Genomic DNA, 27,873 nt, shown 5'->3' with positions numbered 1-27,873 from the left:
TCCCAAGCTCAGGGTTCCTCAGCTGTGAGGGTAACCCACTAGGTGTGTATCATCTACCTGGGCCCCCCTGCACTGTCCCTAAGGATCTTCAGGGGAAAGGTAAATCTATACAGACATGAAGTCATGCTGCTTGCTGTGGCAAGGCTAATGAAGTCTATCATCTCTGACCCAGAAATCTCACGTGTTTTGCCAGCATTCTTTAAGTTGTGGCAGTCTAACTTATTAGCTTGTACGTAAGGTAAGATATCAGCCCCTTCAAGATTGCATGCATACACACACACACACACACACACACACACACACTTCAGGACATGATAAGTGCTAAGAAAAAAATTAAGATAGGTAAAGGGGGTAGCCCAATAGTGTTTTAAGGGAAGCAGTTTTACATACATAGGGTGATCCATACATCTGAAGAGATGCTATTGAATAGGCACTTGTTAAATCAATTGAAAGACTTGCCCTTGCAAAGATCTGGGAAAGCACATTTCAGGTAGAAAAAAACAACAAATGCAAAAGCCCTAAGTGAGGAATAAAACATCCTAAAGAAACTTCTGAATCTAGGTTCTAGGAGGGAGTGTGAACAGATGAGATCAGAGAAGCAGTGAGGGGCCTGAATTTGAACAGTCTTGTAAACTATTGTGAAGAGTTCTCAGTGCAACCCATTAGAAATTCTGAGCAAGGAGCTGGCATTGTCTTATTTACATGCTTTTAAAAGGTCCCTGTGGCTACTGTGTGGAGAACTGGATGGGTGTAAGGTATGCAGATAAGAAGAGCTGGAATGGAGGAAGGATGATCATTTATCAGGCTATTGCAATAGTCCAGATTTTGTCCAGGATGGTAGTGGTGGAATTAGTAAGAAACAGTTGGTACCTAATTACTTGAAAATGCATCAAAACAGTAAGATGAATTAATAGATGCCTAGAGGAATGGATAGATGGATAGATATGGGGTAATCAAGTATAATAAAATAATGGTAGGATCAAGGTGGGGATATATGAGTGTTTGCTGTACAGTTCTCTCAGCTTTGCTGCCTATTTGAAAATGCTTATAATATAACATTGGGGAAAATCACAAACACACAGATAAAATTCTTGGTATTAGGGTATATTTCAAAGGGTATACTAACAAGTTGGATTTGGGCTGTAAGAACAAGTCAAAAATGTTTTCCAATTTTGGGTCATGAAAAACTCTGAGAATAGTGATGCCATTTACTGGGCTGGAGATGATTAGAAAGAGGAGCAAATTCTATCCTGGGCTTGAGTTTGATATATATATTTTTTTATTATTTGATTGAGGTATAATTGATATATAACATTATGTTATTTTTAAGGTGTACAATACAATGATTTGCTATTTGTTTATATTGGGAAATGACCACCACAATAAATCTAGTTAGCATCTGAGTTTGATACATTCCTATTAGATATCAAGCAAAGATGTTATATAGTCAGCTAGATATGCCAAGCAATGTTTGAGCACTGGAGATACAACAGTATAAGGATAAGCTAAGTTGTAATTCTATGGAAATTTTCCTCCACACATGATTAGGGCAATTTGAGAAGTATCAGCGTAAAGATAGATTTTTAAACCTATGTGACCAAATGAAAGATAATATGGAATATTAAGGAGGAAACAGCAAGGATTGAGGTCTAGCTTACTTCAACATTGTTTTGAGTTAGAGACAAGTTTTTTTGGGTGAGTATACTACACCTTAGATATTATGTTAGGTTTCTATTATGGTGTAACATGCTGTGGAAACATTGCAAGAGCGTATGGGAATTTCCCTTTAAAAGATTTTACATAATCATTCATTCACGCTTTATTCAATAATTTTAAAAAAGAAGAAAATCATTATCAGTATCAATGGATTGATTTAGGTTGATAGATGTATAGCTGGAAACACTGTAAGAGACATAACCTCTTTAAAACAAGTCCATAAATAGCACTCTCTCAGTTTCCATTGTCTGCTTGAACTCAGATCTGTGCAATTCTGTCTGCCTAGAAAAAGAACTATACAAAATAAGTTTGCATAAAGATAAATAGTATTGTAAAAGAAAAAACATGAGTCAAGCCCTCAACTGGATAAACCAAAGTTAAAATATTATTAACACATTCCCCTTTAAATGCAATTTAACAAATTTCTAAGTTGTTACTCAAGAAACACCCTCATCCATTTTCTTTGCTCTTCAGATATTTCTTTAATTCCTTCCACAGGTCCCAAAAAGAAAGAGGAGTAGAAGGAAAGAGAAGAAATGAAGGAGGAACAGGAGAAGAAGGAGAAGAGGAGGACTAGGAGGAGAAACAAGTAAAAGAAAAATCTGTTTTTTAACACTCTTCAAAAACCAAATTGCACATGGGAAGTAAATATCTCCTATAGATTGCAGGAACTACTGAAGCAGATATCACTAGACACACACATCCTACATCCATGAGCTCCCTTCAGTACTATATATGTACCCAAATGTAGGCAATGGGCTGACATGTCCATATTTTTATTATCAAAGATGCTATTTTAAACAGTCTGCTCAAGGACGTGATGATCAGAATTGTTCTTTTTTGTATAATCATGGCTTTTTTTATTTAAGATACCCTTTTTTCCTATGTTTTAAGAAATCTTTTTGACTTATGGTTCACATGTTGCCTAGAATCAAAGGTTATTCAAACAAAACCAGCTCAAACGTGATATTACTGCATAGTTGGAAGAAGAAATTTCAGGTTACTTATATGCAATTTAAGTTCTGAAATGGACTACATATGGCTATGATAATGAGCCCATTACTGAAAGGAGCACTTTGGCCAAGTGTATAAACCTATATGATATTATACATCTGCACTATGCACACACATCATCTTTATCTCCCCAAATACCATGTGCCATTTTCATTTTAGAATATTTAAGGATTAAAGATTTAAAAAAAACTTTCATCTTAAAAATATCCTTTCACCAATACCGTAAAATTATTGAATTGACAAAGTATGGAATATAGATGTAATTAAACAGTCTTGTAATGGTTCATATTAGTTCCCTGTAAATGATTACAAAGCCGTATTTTAATCTAAAAATAAAGAAAATCTGGAGAACAAAGGCTATACTCGATACATATTCTCTTATATAATAGTAAATAAAAACCTGCATCTCATTAATTAATATGTATTGAGTGAGATAGTCTTTATTTATATCCCAAATGGAAAAGTTTGCCTGTAGTTCTCAACTAACTTAATATTTATTCTCCATGGATTCTTACAAACACAAGATATGGAAAAATCATAAATGACATTAGCACATATCTTTTATGAGGATGCAAAACTAACATTTTTCATATACCATAAAAATGCACATATAAATAACCCACCAGGCAAATTTCAATGCAAATCTATGTATCATTTGTCACTGAATAAAATTAATTTCTGTGTCTAGCACGAGGAGAGTCAGTATATCTTTGAAATGGTACAAGGTTCTCTAAATTTGAAATTCATGGGGAGAATACGCACATACTTCTAAGAAGGATAACAAATAGAAATCATTGAATCCTGGAAAAAGTAAGAAAGCCTCAAGACCCTACAAACCTACCCCCTCATTATACATGTGAACACCCAGTCCCAGTGTGCTGAAATAGCCTAGAGGGCAGTGTTGTCTACATCCCAAATTTTCAACAATCCCCATGGAGTGGCTGTCATCATTCGGAAGTAAACCAAAGGCAATCCAATGTCAAATGTATGACTTACATACTAATTCAGTAAGCATCCATGGTTCCCTTTGCTTTTGACATAGTGGATGCTAAATATAAAAACTAGTTTCACACACACAAAAATTTAGTATTACCTTTTCAACTCCTCAACCCTGGGCATTTTTCACCACATGACTATGAATTTTGCTGCACAATTATGGCCCAGACACAAATTACCCCCTTATCCCATAACGTTAAATCAGAACAAAGGTCCTAGGTGTATCTGGGGGGGGGGCATGGAAGGAAAGAAGGGAGAGAGGGAAAGGAGGGAGGGAAGCTAAGATGGGAGGGAGAGAGGGAAGGAGAGAAATGATGTCTTGCTGCTGCTGTTCCAGCAAGCTGGTTAATTGCATTTGTTTCATATATCTCCAAACACCCTGGTACATTAATTACATTCTGTAACACCAAGCTCTTCTGATTCCCTCTGTCACTTCCACTGAGCAATTTAATTGTATTCCTCCTAGCTACCCACTGATTCAAAAAAGGAAAAACTTGGTGGTAATTCTGTAGTCTAATATATATAGATTATACATGTATTTCTGGTATTGATATGTAAATTCACAGCTTATGAGGACCTATTATCCAAAAAGTTATATCAAAGTCTTCTTATCATGATAATCAAAACACTTGGGACAAATATGAAAACCTTTTGTTATGGTAATGTAAACGTATCGCAAAGGTAAATGTATTGAAGAAGAAAATGGTGAATGACTAGATAGGATCATAGATAGCGCCACAATATAATTCACAGTGATTAATTCCTATACATCTACTACTTACAAGAGAAAAAAGAAAGAAGGGGTGTGCCCACATGAATGCCTTGCCAGTATCGCTAGGGGGGCATAGGTACTCATGTAGTCCCGCATTGAAAACAGCCACTTGACAGTAGGTAAACTCATCTGTATTGCTTCATGTTTACAGAGAGTCTTCCCTTTTGAGTCCCATACATTGGGCTCTGTGCAGCAGTAGCAGCTGCCAAGAACAAAGTTAGCTCCTACAGGCGGGCAAAAATAGGTAGTGTCCCAAATAATGACTGTGTCCACAATGCAAATGCTGGAGGAAAGTTTATGTAGCAACAAGCTACTATAATGGCTCAAGTATTCGGACCAATACACCTCAGATTCTTTACAAGTACAGTAATTAAAAATCTAAGTACCACAAGCCACATATAACAGGCAAAAATATCATGTTCTAGTCTTCCCTTTAAGACCAGTTCTTTGCATTGATGTAAACATTAAAGTCTCTAGAAGGTTTGTACCAAATGTTCTTTTGACTGTCTTCTTTGGAACAAACAAAAAAACACGTTAACGATTACTTCCACTCATCCTTCAAAAGAGCTACAAAAAAGGATTTTGCAATCCTCCCACAAAAAACTGACATCCTGTGAAAATATCCCAGGAAACGAAATCCGAACAAAAGACAGGAGAATCAGAGGCAGAATGCTGTCTGCTTGACAAACTGACTTAACCTAGAGGGAGACACCAACAGCACCTGTTTCAGATCCCCATTGTGTTTGCCACTGGGGACTGAGCTGAGTGTTCGGTGCCCGCAGCCAGCCTACAGCTTCTGCTTCCCCCTTCCTGGAGCCTCGCCCAGTCTTACTTTTGACAGTTTTCTCCCTATGATCTAAATTCTTCATTCTGATTTCACTCTAGGAGAGCACTCATCAGCACGCAGGTGATACACATTGATCTCTGAGATACCCAGTCTCAAATTCCCAACCCATTGTACCTTCACTGAGGTGTCTATTACTTCTCTTGAATTCCTAAGCCAAGGAAAGTTCAGACACAAGAACAAACCCAAACGGAGAGCAAGCCCAAGAGTTCTAGACTCGTTCAAGAGGTTTACTTTCAAATTTATTTTTCTAACAAAACTGAGAGCCCATTATTTGTTATCCAGCTCCTCAACTAATTATGTAAATTAAACAATAGGTGACTCCTAACATGTTCCACTTACAGTAGTTTAGAAACAAAAGACTTAAAACCTCTGCCCCCCAAAAGCCCCATGCCTGGCAAAAAGGGACCAACAGACATAATTATCATTTTATTTATAGCCCACATCCAAAGCAGAAAGAAATGTTTTTTGGAGGGAAAACAGGATAAAAGCATTTTAACTTACCATCAACCCGAATATATAAAAATCCACAGAGCAGTAGTTGTGTAAACATCAGCCGACTCATTTTGACATATTAAAAAGGATCCAGATTGTTCAAGAAACCAATCCCAGAGAGTAAAAGTACAAAAATAAGTATCAAAAAAAAGAGGTAGGTCCAAAGTTTAGACTTTCCTAGCTGCTAATTAAAGTCAAGAAGAGCAAATGGCAAGATCAGAAGAGGTTAGTGGAGAGGTCTTGAATGGGGCACATTTAGATCCATCCGAATTAACAGAGGGCACTCCAAAGGCTGCTGTATTTCCACACTCTGGCTTCCTAAATTCCCACGAATTCAGCCCAGCCGGAGGGATTATTCAAGTGTGTCTAACCCTCTCTCCTCAGGCTCCATGGCAATCCAAAGCCAAGTTCTTTCTTCAGAAGTCAAGAAGGGAAGAAAAAGACCTAATTCCTAGAAAGTGTTCCACAAACTTGCCAGCGCGCTGCCGAAAAAACATTGGCCTGCCTACTGGTTTTCTTTCCCTTGGTCTCCGTCTCGGTAGCTGCTCCACGTCCAGAGTTTTTTCACTTAACTTCCATAATAAGGATGTGTCAAAGGAACACTTTGCAGGCGGGCCGACTTGGCGGGCCTCTCCTTTGCAACCTCGTTGCCTCCCTCCACCTCTCTCGTTTCCAAAAGAGAGGCAAAAGGGAAATCGGGACGAATCGGGTGGAGAATCCCAACTCCTACGTGGTGGGGCTGCAGGGAGGGAGGGAAGGAGGGAAGGAGGGAGGGGCAGGGCTGAGGCTGCGGCCACCCCCCGCGGTGCCGCCTCCCAGAGACTGTGAACCCGGGCAGCTGCGGGCGAGAGCGGAGCCGGGCGGTGAGCCCAGGAGCCCGGCAGCGGGAGAGAAAGGGAGCGCGCGGTCCGGCCGCCCGCCCGGGTCTAGCCGCCAGTCTCCCTGGTCCGGCCGCCGCCGCTACCGCTGCTCCCGCGGCCCCGCAGCAGAGCGTCCGTCTCCTCCTGCAGCAGCCGCGGGTGGAAGGACTTAGAGGAGGGAAGGCGAGGAGGCGGGAGGGGAGGGGAGAAATGAAAGCAGCTTGGAGTCTGCCGTTGGGGGGGGGGGGGATGAAGGGGTGCACAGATCCTCCACCTCCACACTCTACCACCCGCCCGCGCAGGGGGCGCTAGCCTGCTGGGCGGTGGGGGTGGAGGGGAGCTGGAAAGGGGAGAGTCCTAGCGGGACGGAAATTAACAAATTCGGAGCCGAGGCCGCCGGTCAACTCCTTCCCCTTCTCTACGCCTCCCGGTTCCCCCTCCTTCCCGCCTCTGGAGGGGATAGGTGGGCTCTAGCCTCCTGCTCCTCGCCGCGTCCCATTTAATGGGCAGGTAATTTTCTCAGTGAGTGATTTCATGGAAGCCCTTCCTAATTATTCATCCCTCCGTCTGCCGGAGATGCACGCGCTTTCTGGAAAAAGATCATCCTCCAGGACCCAGGGCGCAGCCTCATTACCCGTTAAAATCACACAAACATTCACTCTTCATCTTTTAGCAGAATGAGAAGCTGAGCGGGAGGGAAAAAAGGAAAGGAAACAATATAACCACCTTTTGGAGCGGAAAGGTTGTGTAGGGGTGCTCGTTTAAAAGGCTCAAGAAATAAGAATGGGGGCGGGGGTGTGTGTGTGCAGAAATCTCTAGCCTCTTCTGGCTTGTTTTAGCCAAGATCTATGGCCCCCTGAGGAATCCCGGAGAGGGGAGGAGGAGGGGAAGGGGTGGCATCCCCTCGTTCTGTTACTCAGTTGCCTTATGACCCCTCAAAGACAAGTTTGACGTGGGATTGTGGGATGCCAGGGAGTTCAGCTGACAACGCTTAGGATGGAGAGAGGGGATCAGGGAGCTTGGGCGGTACCCGAAGTCCTTACCCTCCAGAGACTAGTACTTCTGAAAGGAAATGCGGAAAATACAGGGATTGGGGAAAGCTGAAAACCCAACTGAGCTAACAGAAGCTCAAAAACAGCCGAATCCCAGCCCAAAGATGACAAAAATCCTGAATATTAAGGCAGAACCCACCAACTGAATGCCATTCAGGACTGGGGATGATTAACGAAGGCCAAGTTAGATCACAGGGATGCTAGTGTCTGGGGTGCCGCCGGTGTGACCGGTGTGGCCGGGCCCACGTGTGATCACAGGCTCACTGGTAGCTGTTTGATGCTTGTTCGGATGATTACAAGGCGGGTTATGAGGACTCACGCAGGTTCCGAGCCGAGCTAAAAGCTCGATGGTGAGCCTTTAGTTCCCCCTACTGGAAAATATTAGAAAAGATTCTTTTCGTTTGTGGCCTTGTGAAGCAGTTTGAAGAAGAGCCTTTGTTTGGTGGTACATTTCGGTGTTAAACCACTTAACTTAGCTCTTCCTTGCCTATTATGGACGTGATACTGCGTGGTTCAAAAAAATGGTCAGTGGCACTCAAGTAATTAGGAGAGTTTTTAATGGCACCTCTTCATGCTTGAAAATTGTGGTAATGAAATAGTCTTGAAAAAAAATAAAACATGCCACTCTTCTTGTGAAGCATTAAAAGTAATTTCAGCACATTTGTGATCTACATTATTTAGTTGTTTAAAAAAAAAATGTTTCAGTGTGCTGAAGTTAAATCACTTGAATTCCCAGAGTAATGATTCTGAATGTATTATTCTTTTACCACTCTGTGGGGAAAAAAAATGACTAAATTTCACATGATTTTTTCCCCCAAAGGGCCAAGTCTAACTTAGGTTATGGTGGTCATGGTAAACCCCAAATTTCATTGAATTAACATCTCTCTTGGCTATCTTTAATACTGCTAAATACTTGGTAAATCTTTAAAATTTCCATTTTAAACATTCTGACTAGGTTTAGAGTAGGGATTACAAAGTCTACTTCATTTTTCTAAATAATGTACCACCATCACCACCTCCCACTCCAAGTCTCTATCTCAGTCAGATTTCCTTACATGGGTACAATAAGAAATATTCTGAAAGGAAAAGTTTCCCTAATAATAATGCAGAAATTAACAAATCATAAAGACTTAAAGCACTTTAATTTTAAGATAGATCTCAGAAAGGAAGATATTGGAACATTTCATCTGGAAGAACTTTCTCATGGCAATTCATTTATTGATAGGCAAAAGATAGATTCGACCTCATATTTGTTAGATTCACCATCTACAGATGCCTTTTCTTAGGTGAGCTATACAATCAGAGGCAGAAAGCGTGGGTGTAGGGTGTGTGTGGGAAACAGGGAGTTAGGTTAGAGGAGAATGACCTAGCAATTGCTGTTGTCCTCTAGGGCAGAAAAATGTTGCTTCATATCTCACAGAAAGGCGTCCTAGTATAGAGTATGACAAATGGCCTCATACAGAGAAAAGGTTTATTTAATAGACATGTCTTTGGTTATATTTATTTGACATTTTGGGCCAAGCATCATCGTTTTGCATTCATGCTTTACCCACTAAAACTGACAAAGCAGACGAGTGATTTCAGTCTGGTGCCACCTTTTTGCCATATATTACCTACATTATGTGATAATATCTATGACAAAGGAATTTGGGGGTCTATGTTTTCTGTTTGTCTTGAGGGTATGTTCATAAATGATGTTTAAAAAAGAGTACTTTGTCAGTATCTCATTTGCTACAAAATGTGAGCAAGGAAAATTGATGGCTTTACATATAAGAATCTCATACCAAGTGATGTCAAGATTATGACCAGAACTCTCACACTAACAGTTACTATTAGAGTCTACAGACAGAATTGTAATATGAACAACAGTGAGTCCGAGGGGAACAAAGACACCACCTTCTGGGAGGTTTGATAAAGTCTGTATTAGAGAAAAGTTTGTATTTCAATTAAATTTAACACACTTTTAGTGAGCATTGTCTATGGAAGAAATGGATTTCTCACTCCAAGTTTTTCTAAAAAGAAAATCTTTTAAAAACCTGAACATTCTAGTAGAAGTTGGAAATCAATTTTATCAGTGCTTTAGCTAAGAAAATTTCTTTTAGATTTTCATTAAGACAAAGCTAGAAATGGCTTAGAACAATGAACCCCTCCACCAAATCAGAAGGTTTAAGATACAGAAAATTAAATGGGCACACGTGCCTTCAATATCTTTCCAAATACCAGTTGTTTTTCCTTCTCCAAACAAGCAGCTGAACAGAGAAATGTACATGGAAATCTAGGCTCCTTTTATGTAAAACTTGGAATGGTATTATTATGTGCTCAAAATGTTCCTACCAGATAAATATATATTTTAATACACCTAAAGACAACTGTGTGTCAGAGACTATAATCAACCCTAATTTGGGTAAGGTGATCAAATGGCCTCTGTGACTGCACTTCTGAGTTGACATTCCTGGAGAACCACAAAATACTTATCTGAAGGCAGTCTGTACAATATAAGATATAAAATATTAAATATTTCTTGTCAGTATCATATTCCCCAAGGATGTGGTATAATTTGAAAAAAAAAATTCCTTTTTTTTTTTTTACTCTCTCTAACATACTATCATTATAGTTGCAAGGTGATATACATAGGCAAATCAACTGATCCATGATAAAAAAAAAAGTTAGCATCTACTACAATGTGGTGAACACTTGCTATATGTCAGGAATTGTTCAAGTTTTTAAAACTTCATTATATCATTTAAATCCTGTAAGAGCCTTATGTGGTCGATATTATTCCCATTGTAAAGGTGAGAAAACTGAAGGTTAGATATCTAACCCAAATTAATAAAAAATGCACTTTACCTTTGAATCCAGATATCTCTACAAAATCTATGCTCCTAACTGTTAGACTATGCTTCTCTGATCTGGATTGTTTTAAAAAACATCTTCCACATTATAGACATACTGAAACACCCTAATAAATTGCTTTGATTGATCAAAGATCTAGTACACCAAAACATACAGAAATACATGATCGGTTCTTGTTTCCAAAACTGAACAATCGTTTTACAGCCAAAAGCCCATCATCAGTTATCAGTTCAGTTTGAATTTTTCTGTATAAGATTGTCTTACCACACTATACAGAAACACCACATTTAGATGAAATGTATGGGTTATTATCTACAAAAGGACACAGGACAATTAAAATAAGTGAAGCGTTAAAAATCCAGATCAGAGAAGGATGACTCATTTGCTCTTAGGTTATTTTTTTATTAGGTTCCAACTTGTTTCAAAATGATTTGAGGGAGCCAAGATAAATTGCATATTGTTCTTCTGAAATATGTTCTGATTTCAATCAGTTCATTTTCAAGTATTCACTAATATTTCTCTGCATGTAGTAAGTCTGCCTATCTGTGTATCTATCTATGATTAGTAATTTTGGTACATTACATGGAGCTATTAAAATATTCCAATTTTATAGGGATCTGAGATTTATGTTGACTGAAATGTAGCAATATTTCACATAAAGTGTTTTCTGCCAAATATCATCACTCGTGGTCAAGAAGGGTTTTTTTAGAATTAAAACCAATTTGGAAAAAAATTTATATCTTGATTGAAAAGTTCAGTGATACTTTCAAATTTAACATAGCTTTTGAATAAATAAAATATAGAGTAAGTAAGAAATAATATCAGGGCATAATTTCTTAGGGCGTATACCTTAAAATTGGGAATTTAAAAAAACTCTAGCGTTCACTGAGATTTTTATCTCCATAATGTCAGGCTTCCTCATTCTGAGGTTGTCCATTTTCCCCCTCCCTTCATTTAAGTAATCTGTGAAACCTCAACGTTGGCTGTAAATTAAAAAGTAGCTCTTTGGTGGGGAAGATAACCTCTCATCTAGATTAGGAAAGTGTTTTTAAAATAAGCAAAACTGTCAATCTTACAAAGATACAAATTATTTAGAGGTGCAACTCTACGTTTGCAGCCTCTGTTCATGACAGGCTAGGCTTCCTATCTGAGCATGGTCTCTGCTCATTATTCTATCATCTCTAAAGCTCTCGAGTTCTTATTTTAGTACACAGCCTAATTTCAATGATGTTAAATAATACATTTTTTGCTATTTTTACAGCACAACATCATGAACCCAAGGAAATCCCTTTGATTTTTTGCCAAACTATTCCAAGTCCATCTGCTCCAATCTGGGCTTTGTATAATTGAATTTTAGCAACACATAATTGTAATCCTTATAGGATATGGATTTTTTTTTAATCCAAAACAGAATTTTTGTTGTTCTTAAGAAGAAGGGATTGTCAAAGACTTAGGGAAAGATTCATCAGAACTCCGGGTACCAAATTTTTACAGCTATCCACTCACTGAATTGGCTTTTAGACTATTTAGTAATGGATTCTTCAAATTCGAAAGAAGTTTCTTATTCTCCCTTACAATCATATCATGGAATTAATCCAAGGGCCAATGTAATCCAATTGAACTGCCTATGGTTCTGTCATATATAAAAACTAATCTGGGAGCAGATCCTGATTTTCTTCCAATATCCAAATTATCTTATTTCTGCCTAATAAAATAACTTCTGACTGCCTGTGGAGTACTTGAAGTCCTTTTACAAAGAATACTAAGTTTTTAGTTGCTAGAAGCCAGCAGGGAGTCTGGGTAATATAATTTTGCTTTAAAAAGTTAGAGATATAAATACACATTCTCTTGGTAAAGTGATAAAGTGAAATATATGGAAGAAATTGTCATGTTCCAATTTAGAAACAAACCTGCAAATGAAGAAATAATATGACATATAAACTATTTCATATCAAAATATTTCAGTCTGGATGAAAAGTCTCTGCTAAGCAGTTTCTACTGATTAATTTCTTATTTAGCAAAAAACAGTGTAGGAGTAAGTGATTTTTTGTTCTCTGAGTAATTTCAGCTTTTCCATTATATACTAATACTAATGCAAAAGAATCAAAAATCAAAGAGTTAAGATTGAAAAACGCTAGTGCAGTTTTTGACATAATGAAACAAATTGTATGGTCCTCCTAACACACTGGCTTGATTTTATTTTTAATATACTTTCTTTATTTTCAATGACTAGCTCTTTATACATAGTAGGAATATAAAACTTAAATTTGTTTACATTGTGTCTAAGACACATTGAGCATCTAAATTAATTTATAGTTTTTAACAGTGAGAGAAAAGTTTCATCAAATCTCTGTTCTTTATTGCCTCATTTTCTGGAGACTACTTATCTATGATCTTTTCCTTTGGTGATCTGGCAAATATGAGTGTTTGAGGAACTGATTGCTGTAGACAGGGTCAATGAAAATTATGCAGCATGATGAGCATTGAGAGATTTTTTTTTTCCAATCTTATCTCTACAGCTGGCTTAAGTCCAGGTTACTATTTACTTATTATTTTATTTCTCCCTTCCCCACTTCCCACCAAACACACACATTAAATAGATATTATATCACAAAGCTAGAGGAACATTTACAGGAGTTGTGGGAGTCTATTTTCCATCCTTGCTTCTGAATCATGTTTAAATTATCAAAAAAGAGATTAAAACATTTTAAGACTTCTAAGTATTTTAGAATATTCTTAAGTAAACCATTCACTTGTTATTGGGAAAAGTTTAGCTTCTCCAATCTAACTGTGAAGTAGCATTTCTACTTACTATTATCTCTGGGAGGAGAAGGAATGGTGAATGAGTGCCTAATTGAGGAAACTATAGAGCATGCTGGCTACAAGCCAGAGCTCTGGAACAAGCAGATCTGGGTTCTAATCTGGTTCTACTACTTGCACTGTAATGTTAACAATTGCCTTAGCAATAAAACAAAGATGAAAATAGTGCCTACTCAGAAGGGTATATGAATGATGCTTTGAAAGAATATCATAATTGGTTTCCAACACTTAGAGTGCTTGGAGTGTACTGATGAATCTCCATATAGTGGCAGAGACAATGCTGTATGTTAACCCTGAATCATTTTCTGTCTTTCTTCCACAAAGAGGGTGGCTAAATTTCCTAGCCTCCCTTGCAGGTAGGTTAGATCATGTGACTGAGATGTGGCCAGTGATATGCAGGCACTTCTGAGACTGGCCTCTAAGAGACCTCCCACAGCACCCCAGGCACTCTAACTATTCTATCATTCATTGGATGGTCAAACCCTGTGGAAAAAAGCAAGCCACCAGATGGAATAAATGAGTCCCAGAATGAGTGTGGAGAGCAAATGATCTCACTCTCTCCCAAATGCTTTATGCTGATTTGAGCAAATAACTTGTAATGTGTTAAATTATTAAAGTTTTAGTATTCTTTGTTTTCGCACTTAGGCTATTCTGACAAATGTAATAAGCTGCTTTGAATATTGCCTAAAGTTTAAATGGAAATGTGGTGATATATTTCTTTCCAGGACATTGAACCATGACTAATATAAAAATAACTAACTTTTAAAAACAATGACTATGTGGGAAGCGCTGCAGTAAGTCTTTTGTATTGATTGTCTTATTTAATTACCACAAAGCGTAGGACAATGGTATTATTTTTAGCCCCATCGTTCAGAGTAGTTAAGGAAAGTTCAAATTAATGAAGAAACTTTGAAAGTGTCATAATTTGAGCTGAGACTCATACCTAGTTTCAACAAAGCCTATGGTATCACCCAGGACAGACTAGATTTTTTTTCATAAGGTGCATTTTTAGATACTTTTGTCCTAATCAGTTCCCCATGGAATTTAATACCAGAGATACTGTACATGTGCTTATGCACCGTATGTATGTGTGTACTTTATGCATAAAAAGAGTAAGAATTTTTTGCCCCCCAAAGCAATTCCACATCACTGCTATTAAGAATGCATATTCTACAAATACAGACAATTTCTGAGTCTCAAGCAATGAGGGTTATTTCTTGCTATTTTGTGAGTCTGTCGGAGACTGCGTCATCCTCACTCCAGAATCTAGGTTGCTGGAGCACTCACTTTCTGAACAAACAGAAAAGCAGAATATGGCTTTAAATTCTCTGGCTGGAAACAAATTACACTATTTGTTATATTTTATTGCCAAAGCAAGACACAACACCCACCACACTCCCCCTTCATGGATGAGAGGAAGCTGGCAATATTTGTTGATCAGCCGTATTTACCATTCCCCATATCCACCTCCTGCAGAGGTCCCCCTGCTTTTGGAAGAAATTAAGTTCGTTCTGGCAACATACAGGTTGTCGCAGGCTACAGAGAAGCTCTGACTTATTATTCCGTGTTTTGGTACTGGGTTGAGTAGTTCATGTCCATCCAGAACCTCAGAACGTGTGCTTGCTTGGAAGTAGGGTCTTCGCACATTTAGTCAAGTTAAGGCGAGTTCATACTGGATTAGGTTGGACCCTAATCCAATGGCTAGGGTCCTTAAAAGAAGAGGGAAATTTGGATGCAGACATGGAAATCAAAGCGAGAAGACAGCTATGTGAAGACGGTTGCAGAGATAGGAGTTATGCTGTGTACACCAAGGAATGCCTGAAGCCACCAGACCCTGAAAGAAGCCAGAAAGGATTCTCCCCTAGAACCTTCAGAGCATGGCCTGCCAACACCTTGATTTTCTAGCCTCTAGAGCCTTGAAAGAACAAATTTCTGGTTTTTTTAGGCCACCAAATTTGTGGTACTTGTTATGGCATCCCTAAGAAATTAATACAGCCACTTCAAGTTTTAATAAATTTAAAACGAGAAAATAAATTTTCATTTATTAAAAGCCAAGTAGATGAATGATAAATTAGTAGAAACCTTGGAAAATAATGATAATATGCATTCTAAATCTATTCAAATAAAGTTTATCTCATACATATAACATACACAAGTAGACACAATGTGTATCTAAATACAAAGAAAACTGAAGAGCAAGAAAAAAATTTTTTAAAGTTTAAAGATCCATTCTACAATTTCAGAATGAAGTGGTGTCTTTAAGATCATCTATTATCTTATTATATAACTCAAAGATAGAAGGCCAAATTATAATTAATAATAAACACGTTACCTTATTCATAAATTAGTCTTTTTAAATTTATGTTAATTTAACTCAGAATTTCAGAATTTAGATACTGTCTTTTGTTAATTATTATTGCAGCTGACAGTGATTTCTGATTAAAAGTTAATTGTATACATATTAACATTTAGAAATTTTTGTATGATTAAAATCATATCAAAATTTTAAAATAACCCTGTATTATAAAATGTTAGAATGAATACTAATAACTATCAACTGTATGTGGAAATACTAAATAAAAATATTTGGTACTGTTCTTATTGATGTTTATTACAGAACGCCTCTTGCAAAGTGTAGTAAAGGTTATCACAGAACCAGATTTACATAACTGCCTATGGCAGTAAATAGGAGACTAAGTCGTTTCCTCTGCTGATTTAGTTAGTCTTAGAAAGAAGGCTTAACTCTCATCTTTACAGACTTTTTGTTTCAAAATAAAAAAAAGCATTAGCCAAACCCCAATTTCTATGTCATTAGTCCATTTCTTACATTGGTTTTCTTCTATATTCAATTTTTTAAAAATCCAAAAACTAAAATACTCTCTATACTTAGAAGCTCCCCAAATATGACTTCTTGGCAACTTTTTCACAAGTACATTAGCCCCGACAGGAGCCAGCCAATCACCATAATCATTAACAGGTAGCAACACACACATACATACACACACTGATGCTGGACCTCTTACATCAAGTGGATGGAACACTGTCTCATCAGTCTGTTAACTCTCAATCTAAAGCAGCATCCATAATAAAAATGGGAACATCATAAGCTGTATTTATCTAGGGAAACATACATGAAATGAAGACCAACATCTGTACCAAATTCATAAATAAACATGCTATTTATCAATGATATTTTGCACTGCACTCAGTCCTATGTGTTGCATCAAAACCTCAGTGTGAAAGAGAGATGCTAAAAAGAAGAAAGAAATTTTCGAATGTCTTATTGACACCAGAGTAGGAAAACAGAGATGTTAGATATTAGAAGATTTTGAAAGAAGGAAAATAATCCACAAGTATTCAGTCCCCTGCATAGTAGCATGGAGCCAGAGTTGGAGGTGAGAAGCCTCAGATGCACAGAACTAGAATAAAAGTAGACAAGAGATGTCAGGTGGTTTTGCAAAGTTTTGGAGGACTTAGATCAGAGACAAAGAAAAGACTATTCCATTATGAACAACAAAAAATTGAGGCTCTGATAAGTTCAGTAACTTTAACAAAAGAGCACACAAATAAATAAGAGTGCTGAGACCTGATTGACATCCATCTCATTTCCATTAAACTGTGTTAACAAATTTAATGTTAGTCATTACTTTCTGGCTATAGAGACGATGTCTCCAACATTTTTAACTTGAGGAAAGCATTGGCAATGAATGAACTAAGATTTCAGGAGCAGTTCCTTGTTTATTTGCCTCAGTTACGAAAAGGAGTAAGGAAATGAAGCAGAAGAAAAGGAAAACAAAGGTGGGAGGACTGAGAAGCAGGCAGGTAAGGAAGGAGAGAGGAGTAATCACAATAAGCTTGGTTTCACTAAAACAAAAGCTAGAGAAAGCCATCTGGTTCAGTATTCTTTGGGTTTCTAATTTCTCTTTGGAGCTCTGATCAAGTATTCTTTCTGATTTCTTTCTACCCAGTTGGCTTTTGTCTTGTAAGGAAACTGAGATGTGGCCTCATTTGTTCACACTATGGAACTTTGAACAGCTTAGTCATAATTTTTCCCTCCACTTAATTAAATAAGCCAAGTGGGCTGGAGAGTAGTACTTGACTAATACCCTCACTAGGATTCTGAGTTTGACCCTACGTGGTCCTTAAGCTGGCTCTCCATGCTTAGAGCACTGTACTGACTGCTACAGTTTCAAACAGTACCGTGCTGACAGAAGTAGAACAAAGATTGTTTTTGACAGTTCCTATCATAGGATGCTGAAAGAGTTAAAGCAACTTAGTGACTGCATGTAGCAATGTCCTACTCATAATTTGGTTTAACATGTATTGTCCAATTCACTTTTGCTGCTATATATGCTCTCTGGGGTGTCCAATCTAGAAATGGCTGTATATGCTTTTGCATGAACAGTAGTTGAGTGATTCAGTATCATCCCCTCTCATATACACAAAGCCATCCTCCTGGCAATGTCTCCTCCTGAGTGAGTGTTGGGGCCATCAGCCTAACAAGAGACCTAACTGCATTAGGGGCTTCAGAGTGATTCTTCTGACCAGTTTCCCACAGACTGAGATTTCTTTTTGTAGTATGATGTTGTCATCACTATTGTCATCAGAAGACGTGTAAGAGGATTGTTAACATTATTGTTTGTCAGACTTCTATATTAATTTTCCTTGAAATAGTATTGTCTCAACTGAGAAATAGAATTATATTTTGCCTTGTCTCCAGAAATGCTTTTAAATTAGAATTGATGTTTGAGCTGCATGACTTTTCACTGCTGATGTAATTTGCTTTTTTATCTGAATGCTTGATAAGTAGCAGTATGACTCTATTCTTCTAGTTAAAAATCCATTAACCTCTCCCTTAAAAAGCTGTTGCTTTACAACAGGAGCATTTACATCAAAGACAAAACACTGAAATATATCATCTTTTTCAAAATGCCCGCACCTATTTCTGGATAGGTGTCCTAGAAGTGACAAGGTGCACCAGTCTGACGTAAAGAAGATTCAGGAAAAAATGATTCATTTGTTCAATTCACTCAACAAATTTTTATTAAGTGCTGTTACATGCCAGCCTAGAACAGGAATGTCTGCCTCATAAATACACATTGCTTTTCTGGATTTTAGTTCCTTCATCTGTAAAATGAGAGTTGGACAAGTGACTTCTAAAGACTGGTCTCCCTAAGAACAGACATTCTATTCTATGCTCATGTAGAAAGCATGGGTTTCAGCTCTTTTACAGCAATGATCGGGCCTGAGCCCTTTGCTAAAGGTAAAGAAATCATTGCCTCAAGTTTCAGATTCTGTGAAATAAAGTTACTTTGAAAGTTCTGCTATGAAGTGGTGTTTATTTTGGTAGTCCTCCATTGGCACATCTGGTCTAATCCATCATGCTGGTATCTATGTGAAGCAGTTGTTCTTTGGGGCCAAATGTAGACTGGAAAGTTATGACCATTCCTGGTAGCTGGTTCATCTCTGTTACATTATGTAAATACAATGTACCTGCCTTATTCTAATGTCACAACCCTCTACTAAAACAAAAAAGGATACTATCACCCCAATAGAAAATAGCTTATAATGATACAGATATGGATATCAATAAGGTCAAAGTTTATCTCTGGATGTTAAGTGTTCTATAGGGATTTCAGAAAGTTTTATTATTAAAAACCTATAGGACTGAAGGAAACCACACTAGGCTCTCAAGGTTAAAACAAGAGACAGAGACTTAAAACCAAGAATGTGTGCATATATACTTTGTAAAAGTCATTTGGAGATCTTCTTATGATGAACATTTAGTTCTGATTGCTCATGTGAGGTGGTTGTGGTGATCCTGGTGAAGGCAATTTTTAATATAAATAAATGGAAACAATGAGGTGCTCGCAGTAGAACTGTGTCTGCCTACAGATAGCATTGAAGCTGTTTCCTTATCAGATGCCACTTAAATAATAAAACTGTGTAAAACCTGAGCTGAAAGCAGCAACAAGGAAAATGCCTCTCAAGGAGTGAGGCAGAGATTTATGTGGGCATCTTCAGTAAGTGCTCCAGGGATCCCCACATGGTAATCCCCAAACACGAAGTCTGCAATACTTTCCATTAGCACCCTACCAACCAGCCCATTCTAAGACCCCTCAGCACAAATGATACCACCCAGGAGATTTTTTCCTAAGAGAGCTGTAAAGACTTTTCAAGTTGTTTGCATTACAAAAGAAATTCACTTAAATCAGGAATCTTTTGTCTAACCTTATGTCATCCCCTTTTATGTTCAGTTGGGAGCAATGTGTCTATTCTTTCAGAAACTTTTGTTAGTTATCATGTTAACTAAATTTCCAAGTCACTTCAGGCCATTACTTTGATTTTGCCCTTAGCAATAAATTTATATTTGAATTTGTTACACCAAGCCAACTGGAAAGCTTCCACGAATTTAATTACTGAGGTCACCTGGGACATGTTTTGATTATATTTTGTTTTCAAGACACAACATCATAATAGAATCCTAAAGAAAAAGAAAACAATTTTGGAGGAGTCTTATAAGCTGATTGCAGGGTTAAGCAATTACTTGTAAAGACAAGTCCAAAATAATAACTAAGAGTGGAATGCAAGTAACATTAATTGACCTAAAATACCTAATAACGGAAATTGAAAGAAATATTTTTTTCATTATTGTTAAATATTTTGTGTTAGAGGTTTATGGCCACTTCCTTTCCACATGACCATCACACATTCTAAAGGGAGGAGCTAGCCACCCTGTCTCCTGCTTTTTAAAGAAAGCACACTAAATTAATTTATTGTCAAAGGACAGACCCTCAGTCTTTTCTAAAAAGTCCAAGGAAAAAAATAAAAAATAAGAAAAGGTCAAACTACTGGTCACTTCTCTAATGTTTCAACGTCTTCACTTTATGGTACTCATATATTCCAAATCGTGTCTTTTTCTCCTCCAATATAGTATTACGTCACAAATTCAAAAGAAAGATGTGGATATTTGAAACAGTAGTTAACATAAGAAAATGCTCCAAAATGGTGATACCAAGATTCATGTTTATAAAAGCAAACTTCAAATTTCTTTTCCTTCCTCTTTTGCCTTATTATTATTAAAAATACAATCCATAACAACTGGTACGTATGGAGTCTCCATATCTCAAACCCTTAGTTCTTCCTCACAGGGCAGGACTCAGCATTTCCATCTCTTAGATGTTTCTCGAAATACAGTCAGTGTCTACAGATTCAACTCTAGCTTTTACTCTAAGTATATCACACTCTAAACACTGGATCGTAGTTTTACATGTGTTTATGTTAATGGTACACACAAATGATTCTGTAGCTGATATCACTCTCTGTTTTATTGATCCTTTTCCCTCTCCATCAGCTCCTCAAGCTGCCTGTTTTACTGCCTCATCTTCCAGTTTCTCTCAAGTGTCTACACTGAGACTAATACTCAGAACAATAAACACATAGGAACATCCCTGAGACTCAAACTTCCCTATCCTGTATCCGTTTCCATCTGATGCCCTCTTAATGATTTCTGAGGTAATAATTCCATCTCTGTGGAAATAGTCACACAATTTTCTGCCTCACTTAAATTCAGATATTTAACTGGGTAGGGACATGCTACTCTAATTAATAAAGTAGCATTTTGGAGCAATGTTGAGAACTTATCACAACTAAGTGAATCCATGTCAGTCTATGTGCTCCCTCTAGGCAGAACTGAACTGTGCGTATATTTGTCATAAGTGTATGTGATATACAGAGAATCTGAATTATTAGACCTGAAGAAAATGTCAAATTAAATACCACATTTTTGTACTTCAAGCAGTTATATTAAGGTGGCTAATTGTAAGTATAAAACATATTATATATATTCTTAATTTTCAAAAATAAAGATGAATCTTTTATTGTGTCATTTTATATATATTTATAATTTATGTATAATCAGAATATTATTAAAAACTACTTTGATTGTAGATATTATAGAGTACAGACTCATTAAAATAAGAAGCCAGTACTTTGCCATGAGAATTTCACTAGCATAGGCCGATTTTTAATTTTTTCTGTCTAGTTTATGTTTGAAAGAAATATTTTAAAATAATTCTATGTTGATAAGGGGGTAATTAAGTTTCTTTCCATGCCTGTCTCCTACGAGTCTGTATCCTTTCAATAGTGTCTAAATTCCTTGAACTCTAAGAATACTAAAACCTTTGACATACAAATGGTTATTAAAATTATGGTACATCACTACATTTCTTTATCCAATCATGATATATCTCAACAACTTTTGGCCTTTTGTGATTTTATTTTTTTTATCCACTATTTGATTTGCTTTCTAGTACTTTCCTAAAGAGAAAAAACAAGGATTTGCAAAAATATTAACTCTCAGGCTAGTCACAAAAGGACAGATACTCTAAGATTCCACTATGTAAGGTTTCTAGAGTATTCAGAATCATAGCGACAAAAAATAGAATTGTGGCTGCCAGGGCCTGAGGGAAGGAGAGATTGGGGAGTTATTATTTAATGAGTACAGTGTTTCAGTTTTGTAAATTAAAAAAGTTCTGGAGATGGGTGGTGATTGGTGATAGTTGCACAACAATGTGAATGTACTTAATACACTGAGCTGTACATTTAAAAATAGTTAAAATGGTAAATTTTATGTTTTGTCAAAATGATTTATTTTATGGTGTATTTTATATTTTACCATGACTAAAAATACTAATTTGTATGTTGTCTTTTAAAAGTAGCTCAACCACTGTTTACTACAGAAAATGATTAAAAACTAAAAAAGTATAAAGAGAAAATTCATACAACTCATGATCTCACCATTCAAGAAATAAACACTTTTTCCAAGTATTTCCATTTTTCTCCACATACTGCTTTATGGCTGCAAGCTTAATATTTATGATTTTGTATCCTGCTTTTCTTCCACTTAGTGTTGAAAAATAAAACTTTCCTGTGTCATTAAACCTATAAACATCATTTTATGTAGTTTGTGATATTATATAGTATGGATATACTACATTTACTTAATATTCTCTTATTATTGGACATTCAGTTTATTTTCAGAATTATTCTGGACATATTTCATAATATTCTTTGTTTTGTTTTATGAACAACACAGTCTGGAACATATTTTTCTATAAGCCATTGAGAACATTTTTCATTTCTTCATTAGAATATAAGTGTTTGCTTAAATAGATTGACTAGCTGACTCAAAGGACATGAACATTTTTAAGGTTTTTAATATGCATTGCAAAAATGTTTCTCAGAAAAACAGAAAACACTTCCACTCTCACCAGCTGTGAATAAGAGTGTCTATTTCACTAATGCTTTTATATATAGAAAGTTCTCCCCATCCAGATATTTGATAAATTATTCAGTTCTCAGTATTTACTGCTTTGTTTGTGGTTTTACTTTTACATTTAACTATAAAAATCAAGATGTATTTTCTATTTTAGTATAGAATGAGGTGAACATCTGAATTATTTTCCCCCAAACCCATCCAATTTTGATTTATTTGTAATTCTTCTTGTTATTACTATTTAAAAACATAAAGTTCCCTTTTAGTAGTTCCAACAATATATTGACAATGACAATTACCAGACACAATGATTTGCTTTATATTTGCTATGCTAAGCATTTTATATACAGGAACTTGGTGACGATCCTTTGGATTCTCGTTACCAAGTCCCCACTACCTTAAATCCCTTTACCAAATCAACCAGCTAGAAGTGGTAGAGTTGTGGTTCAAATCCAGATTTATCTGAATCTAGGACCCAAAGTCCTAAACTTCAAGAAGCAATGTAGAATCATCACTTTGAAGAAACCAACTGGTCTCTTTAGTCTTGTTTTTCAAAGTTTTCCACAAAATGTTGGAGCAAATGATTTCTTGCAAAGTTACAAATATTAGCAGATGAAAGGGTCACTCAAAAATCCTTTAGACTGAAAGAGATAAACTCTTGAAAAGTGCAAGGTCTGTTTGGACATTCCTGACTCTAGTTCACCCCCATGGGACATTTTCTCTTCTGGAATTCCTTTCTTTCTTTTCTGCTTACCTTCTCCCTTCCATTCCCTTCAAGGCCTATCTGCTCATGAGGAATTTCCTGAGGTCTTTATGTCAGAGATAACTCTCCCTCCTTTTTAATGCTTATTTTTGGGAGCACTCATTTGAAATTTATCCTGAGCTCTTTGAGGTTCTCACAGAGGACCACTGCTATGTCAGATCACTGATAGAACAAAGATGTTCAACTTTAGAAGGATGTCCTTGTTGGCTCAAAAATGCTCTAAGGCTCAAAAAGTCTTAGAGAATCTAGACTACTGATATCTGATCATGGGAAAGGATGCCCCTTGATTAGAGGCATGTGGGGCTGCTTTTTCTTCATAATCCAGAATGGCAGAATCAACTGTGACAACTGTTACCTGACTGGAGATACAGCCAGATTACCCTTACTTTCCTTATATTCTATTAATTTGTATTTTTAAGAAAATCTCTATTTTGAGTTTACACATGTTAGTAATAGAATACATTTAAAATATTGTTCTGAATTAAGAAGTCTTTCCCATATCATATATATCATGTTTATAACCTTTTCTATATGAAGGCAATATAAAGGGCTTCAGCTAGGTTATCACCATTCTATTCATATAAATAAATAAAAAACCAAATTATTAGAAATACAGCCTTATGCCCATAGTATTTTTGACTATTAATTAGAGTGCAAGTCAAGAAGAAACTGAAAAAAATATTTTAAAAAAATGGAATGCATCACATCTATTTAAAAATAATATTGAGCTCTTCAGATATATGTCCACAAAAAGTATTAAAATAAATAAAAGCATGCAGAGAGTATAATAAATACTATGAGAATCTTCAGGGGTTTATGTTTATTCCTGATATGTCTCATTTTTAAGTTTCCCTTTTCTTGTTAAGTAAATAATTTATATAAGAGGTCTAAAAGCCTTTTCAGGATAGGACAAAATGTTGTAAATGTTAAAAATTTCTCAATTTGTTTCAGCTTAAGCAACACTTGGGTACTTTTATTGAACTAATACTCTGGGATGATTGTGAAAGAAAACCATGGGCAATCTAATTCATATATACTTTATTTTCTTGGGTTGGTCTTAATAGCCATTGTATGTTATCCCTGATGGGGTCAAATAATCTTTTCATAAGTCAGTATTACCTCCCCCATCTATTTACTTTACCTTCCTTTTACATTAGAAGGTTTTCTGTTGTGGTTTTTTGTTTTTAACTCATTTCCTTTGAATGTAAAAGATGAAAGTTCATAGACACGAAGTCTGATTATTTTTCCACCTAACAGTTTTGAAATTAAATACAGATTCCAAGGCAATATTCTCACATTATAATAGCCATGCTTTGTTGGGTTTTGGTCTAATATGTTTTTATTTTAGCTCAGAAATCTAGACAAAATAATGTTCTCTTAACTTGGTAATAAGATGAGGAAACATTATTGTGCATATGAGCTTAAATTAAATAAGATTGACAGCTGATTGATGTAGCTGTGGGCTTAAGAGGATCAAAAAGTCTTAGAGAATCTAGACCACTGATATCTGATCACAATTTTTGTAAATATAATTATAATGTATGAAGCTTAGCTGAGTTCATAAAGAGATATATTCTACCCGAGATTAACATTTTTCACTTTCAGGAACCCATGGAATTAGGTTATGCTTTGAACATACTTGCTCTCTATACATCTATATGATCTGAGCATTATTGACCAGCGTGGTGTAAGAGAAAAGGCAGGAGATTTGGAGACATGTGTATGGACAAATCCCCACTCTAATAGGTCCAGCAGTTTGGCTTTGGGCAAAGATCTTCTCTGTGAATCTCAGCTTCCTCATCTAGAGAATGCAGATAGAGTTTGCATTATAGGGCTACTGAAAGTATTACAGGTTGTATCAGGTCAAGTCACATTAACATGTATTTACAGATTAAAAAGTTCAAATATTGGTGATTTTGTATGATTCGACCTAGTGTATATGAATGAAAGTACTATCTCATGTCATTGGTGACTATTGGTATTAACATCGCTATTACCAGGAGCTGGACTTTCAAAGACAAATATGACGGACTTTTCAGTGGCTGGGAGTCATATGTATATAAAGATGGTGAAAAGTGTGCTATTGACAGCTAACAGTGAAGCCCTTTCAGTTTGTTTTGCTGTGTTTTTAAAGAAGAGACATAGATTTATGTGTGGATCTAATTTGCTGGAGCACCACGATCTGACAAAGCAAATTAATCTAAAGTGTAAAACTCTGTGGGTGAAAAACAACATATTAAAACATGGATAGTGAAAGGCAACATAAATAAATAAATAAATCATAGTATTAATACTGGATATGGATCAGGTTATATTTCAAAGGTATGAATGCACAGTGCTAACATAAAGTCACTTAGCACATTTGGTTTCAGTTTCCTGTTATGTTAAGGTAAGAGATCACTGTCTGCTTTTCGAACTATGGTCTTTGGGCTGCGGGTGGGGACCTGTGATACTGGAGAAACCCAGTAGGCTCAGCTTAGATAATCCAGCCCGTCTGTTACAGCAAGGTACATTTTTAAGCATTTGTATATACTGGGGTTCTTTTAACAAATACGCTGTTAAAAATTGTTTGAAAACTACTGGCCTATATTTTTTAGCCCCTTCTAACTCTAAAATCCATTGATTTTTATGATTCTGCCCAATATCAACATTGTTAAATGTCATCCTAGAATATAATTTGCATAGAGTTGTTTTAATCCTGGGTGGTTATAGGTTAAGTATTTCTTGATCCTTCAGTGACCTTTCAGGAGACATTCCAAGGAGACAGAGTAAAAATGGAGTGTTCTCTTAAAATATCAAAGGCAAGGAAAAGATGTAATCACTAATACCACGTTAAATTTCTGTGCTTCCCATAAATCCCATACGTGTACACAAAGGCTCTTTCATTACAAATTGGTCACACGTTTTAGAAGTGACACCACTAATAACAACCCCTAAATGATATTAATCATGTTTAAAGAAAAGAGGGTTCGCTTTAGTAAAACATTAGCTAACTCTTGTTAAATTGATTTTGGCCTTCTTGGTTAATTGATTTTAAACACTATTTCCTTAGAGCTTTTATGATGAGCTGCACTGGAGGGAAATGACAAGATTTCTCCTGAAATACTGGCTAGGAATATGTTTCCCTTTTTTGCTTAAATGAGTACTTTCTTTTTTTAAGAGACTTTTTTTTTAGGTAGAAATTTTAATATGTAAAAATGATACAATTTAGAAAGCAAATATCTATCTTTCAGATAGGTTTGTTAGAATTCACTAGATATTTATGATTATAATCTATGATTTTTTGATACTATAAACATGACAAATTTAATAATAGAAACATAACAGGGTGAAAGGTTCACAATTCAGCAAAAGTCTAAGAAAGTAGGAATGGAAATATCAATTAAGGCTCTGCTTGTTCACTTAGGCTTCCCAGCCCCAGTCTCTCTCTTTTTAATGGCCACCATCAACCCACAACTCCTTTGCCTCTCTGTGATAATAGAATAAAACTTAGGTGGTCCTTTGACCACCCTCAGGCTCCAGCTGCCCCGACTGTTCACTCCCTTAACAAAACCAGGTCTTGTCTGATGTAGCACCTCACAGTTTAATTGAAACGGCAACTTCATTGTTTACAGCCAGAGGAATCTGATGTTGAAAACTCCCAACCCAGTATCATGTTCTCAGGGGTTTCACATCTGAGACAGTGAGTGTGAAAACTGCTGGTATCTGTATCACAGGGTTGCAGCTCCGTTTAGCGTCTGGTACTCATGTGCAGTTCACCTTGTGACTATCTCAGTCAGCTCCTTATTCAAGCACAGCTCTATCTGGGGAAGGACTGAATTCCATTGTCTGCTATTGTGAGCATAATCAGAGTTTTACCAGGGTCTTCCCGTGGACAAATTACCTAAGTTGCTTGGGAGAGAGGAATGTCAAATGAAAAAGCAATCCATTAGGTGGTTCTGTAGGGAATGCTGAATGAGAGACAGGGCCATTTAGCAGCCATTATAAAACTTTAATGCATTAAAAGTTTAGGGTCTGTCAGACCAAATGTTTATACCCTCTAAAATCGAGGCTCAAAAACTAAAAAAAATAAGATTTCACATAACTCTAATTACCCTGAAAGTATTTGGGCAGACCTCACTGAAAGGAAATTAACCATAGAGAAACTAATGTTTATCAAAATACTAAACCTGGGTAATTGATATTACAGAATGTTCCAGGTTACTGGAAATGTAAAAAAAATTCAGCTTTTAGAAACACTATTCCTAACTACACCTCCTCAGTTCCCATAGTCTTGCATATCACAGTCCAAGTATATTCCTGAGGCATCAATATTACAAAATTTGTTTTAAGTTTAGTCTCTTAAAATAGTCCATACTTACTAGGGATACAGAGGTTATACATTAACCCAACAGGAAGGAAGCAACAATGT

General features: G+C 36.5%; 1 protein-coding gene across 6 annotated transcripts in view; it reads right to left on the bottom strand.

Moving 5' to 3' along the window:
• ROBO2 (roundabout guidance receptor 2) overlaps positions 1-27,873 on the bottom strand; it is a 1,146,968-nt gene that overhangs the window by 539,376 nt on the left and 579,719 nt on the right. Inside the window, exon 1 of one of the 6 annotated variants that reach the window (XM_045520881.2) lies at positions 5,847-6,885. The exons of the other annotated variants lie outside the window; for them this stretch is intronic. Coding sequence (XP_045376837.1) covers positions 5,847-5,907 — 61 coding nt within the window. The 5' untranslated portion in view covers positions 5,908-6,885. Of the gene's footprint in view, positions 1-5,846; positions 6,886-27,873 lie in introns of those variants that run through there. 6 annotated transcript variants of the gene reach the window in all.

Source organism: Camelus bactrianus, chromosome 1, assembly GCF_048773025.1.
Source record: "Camelus bactrianus isolate YW-2024 breed Bactrian camel chromosome 1, ASM4877302v1, whole genome shotgun sequence".
In the NCBI taxonomy this organism is placed as follows: Eukaryota; Metazoa; Chordata; class Mammalia; order Artiodactyla; family Camelidae; genus Camelus; species Camelus bactrianus.
The sequence above is the reverse complement of the archived record's forward strand: the minus strand, read 5'-3'. Positions and strand labels throughout refer to the sequence as shown.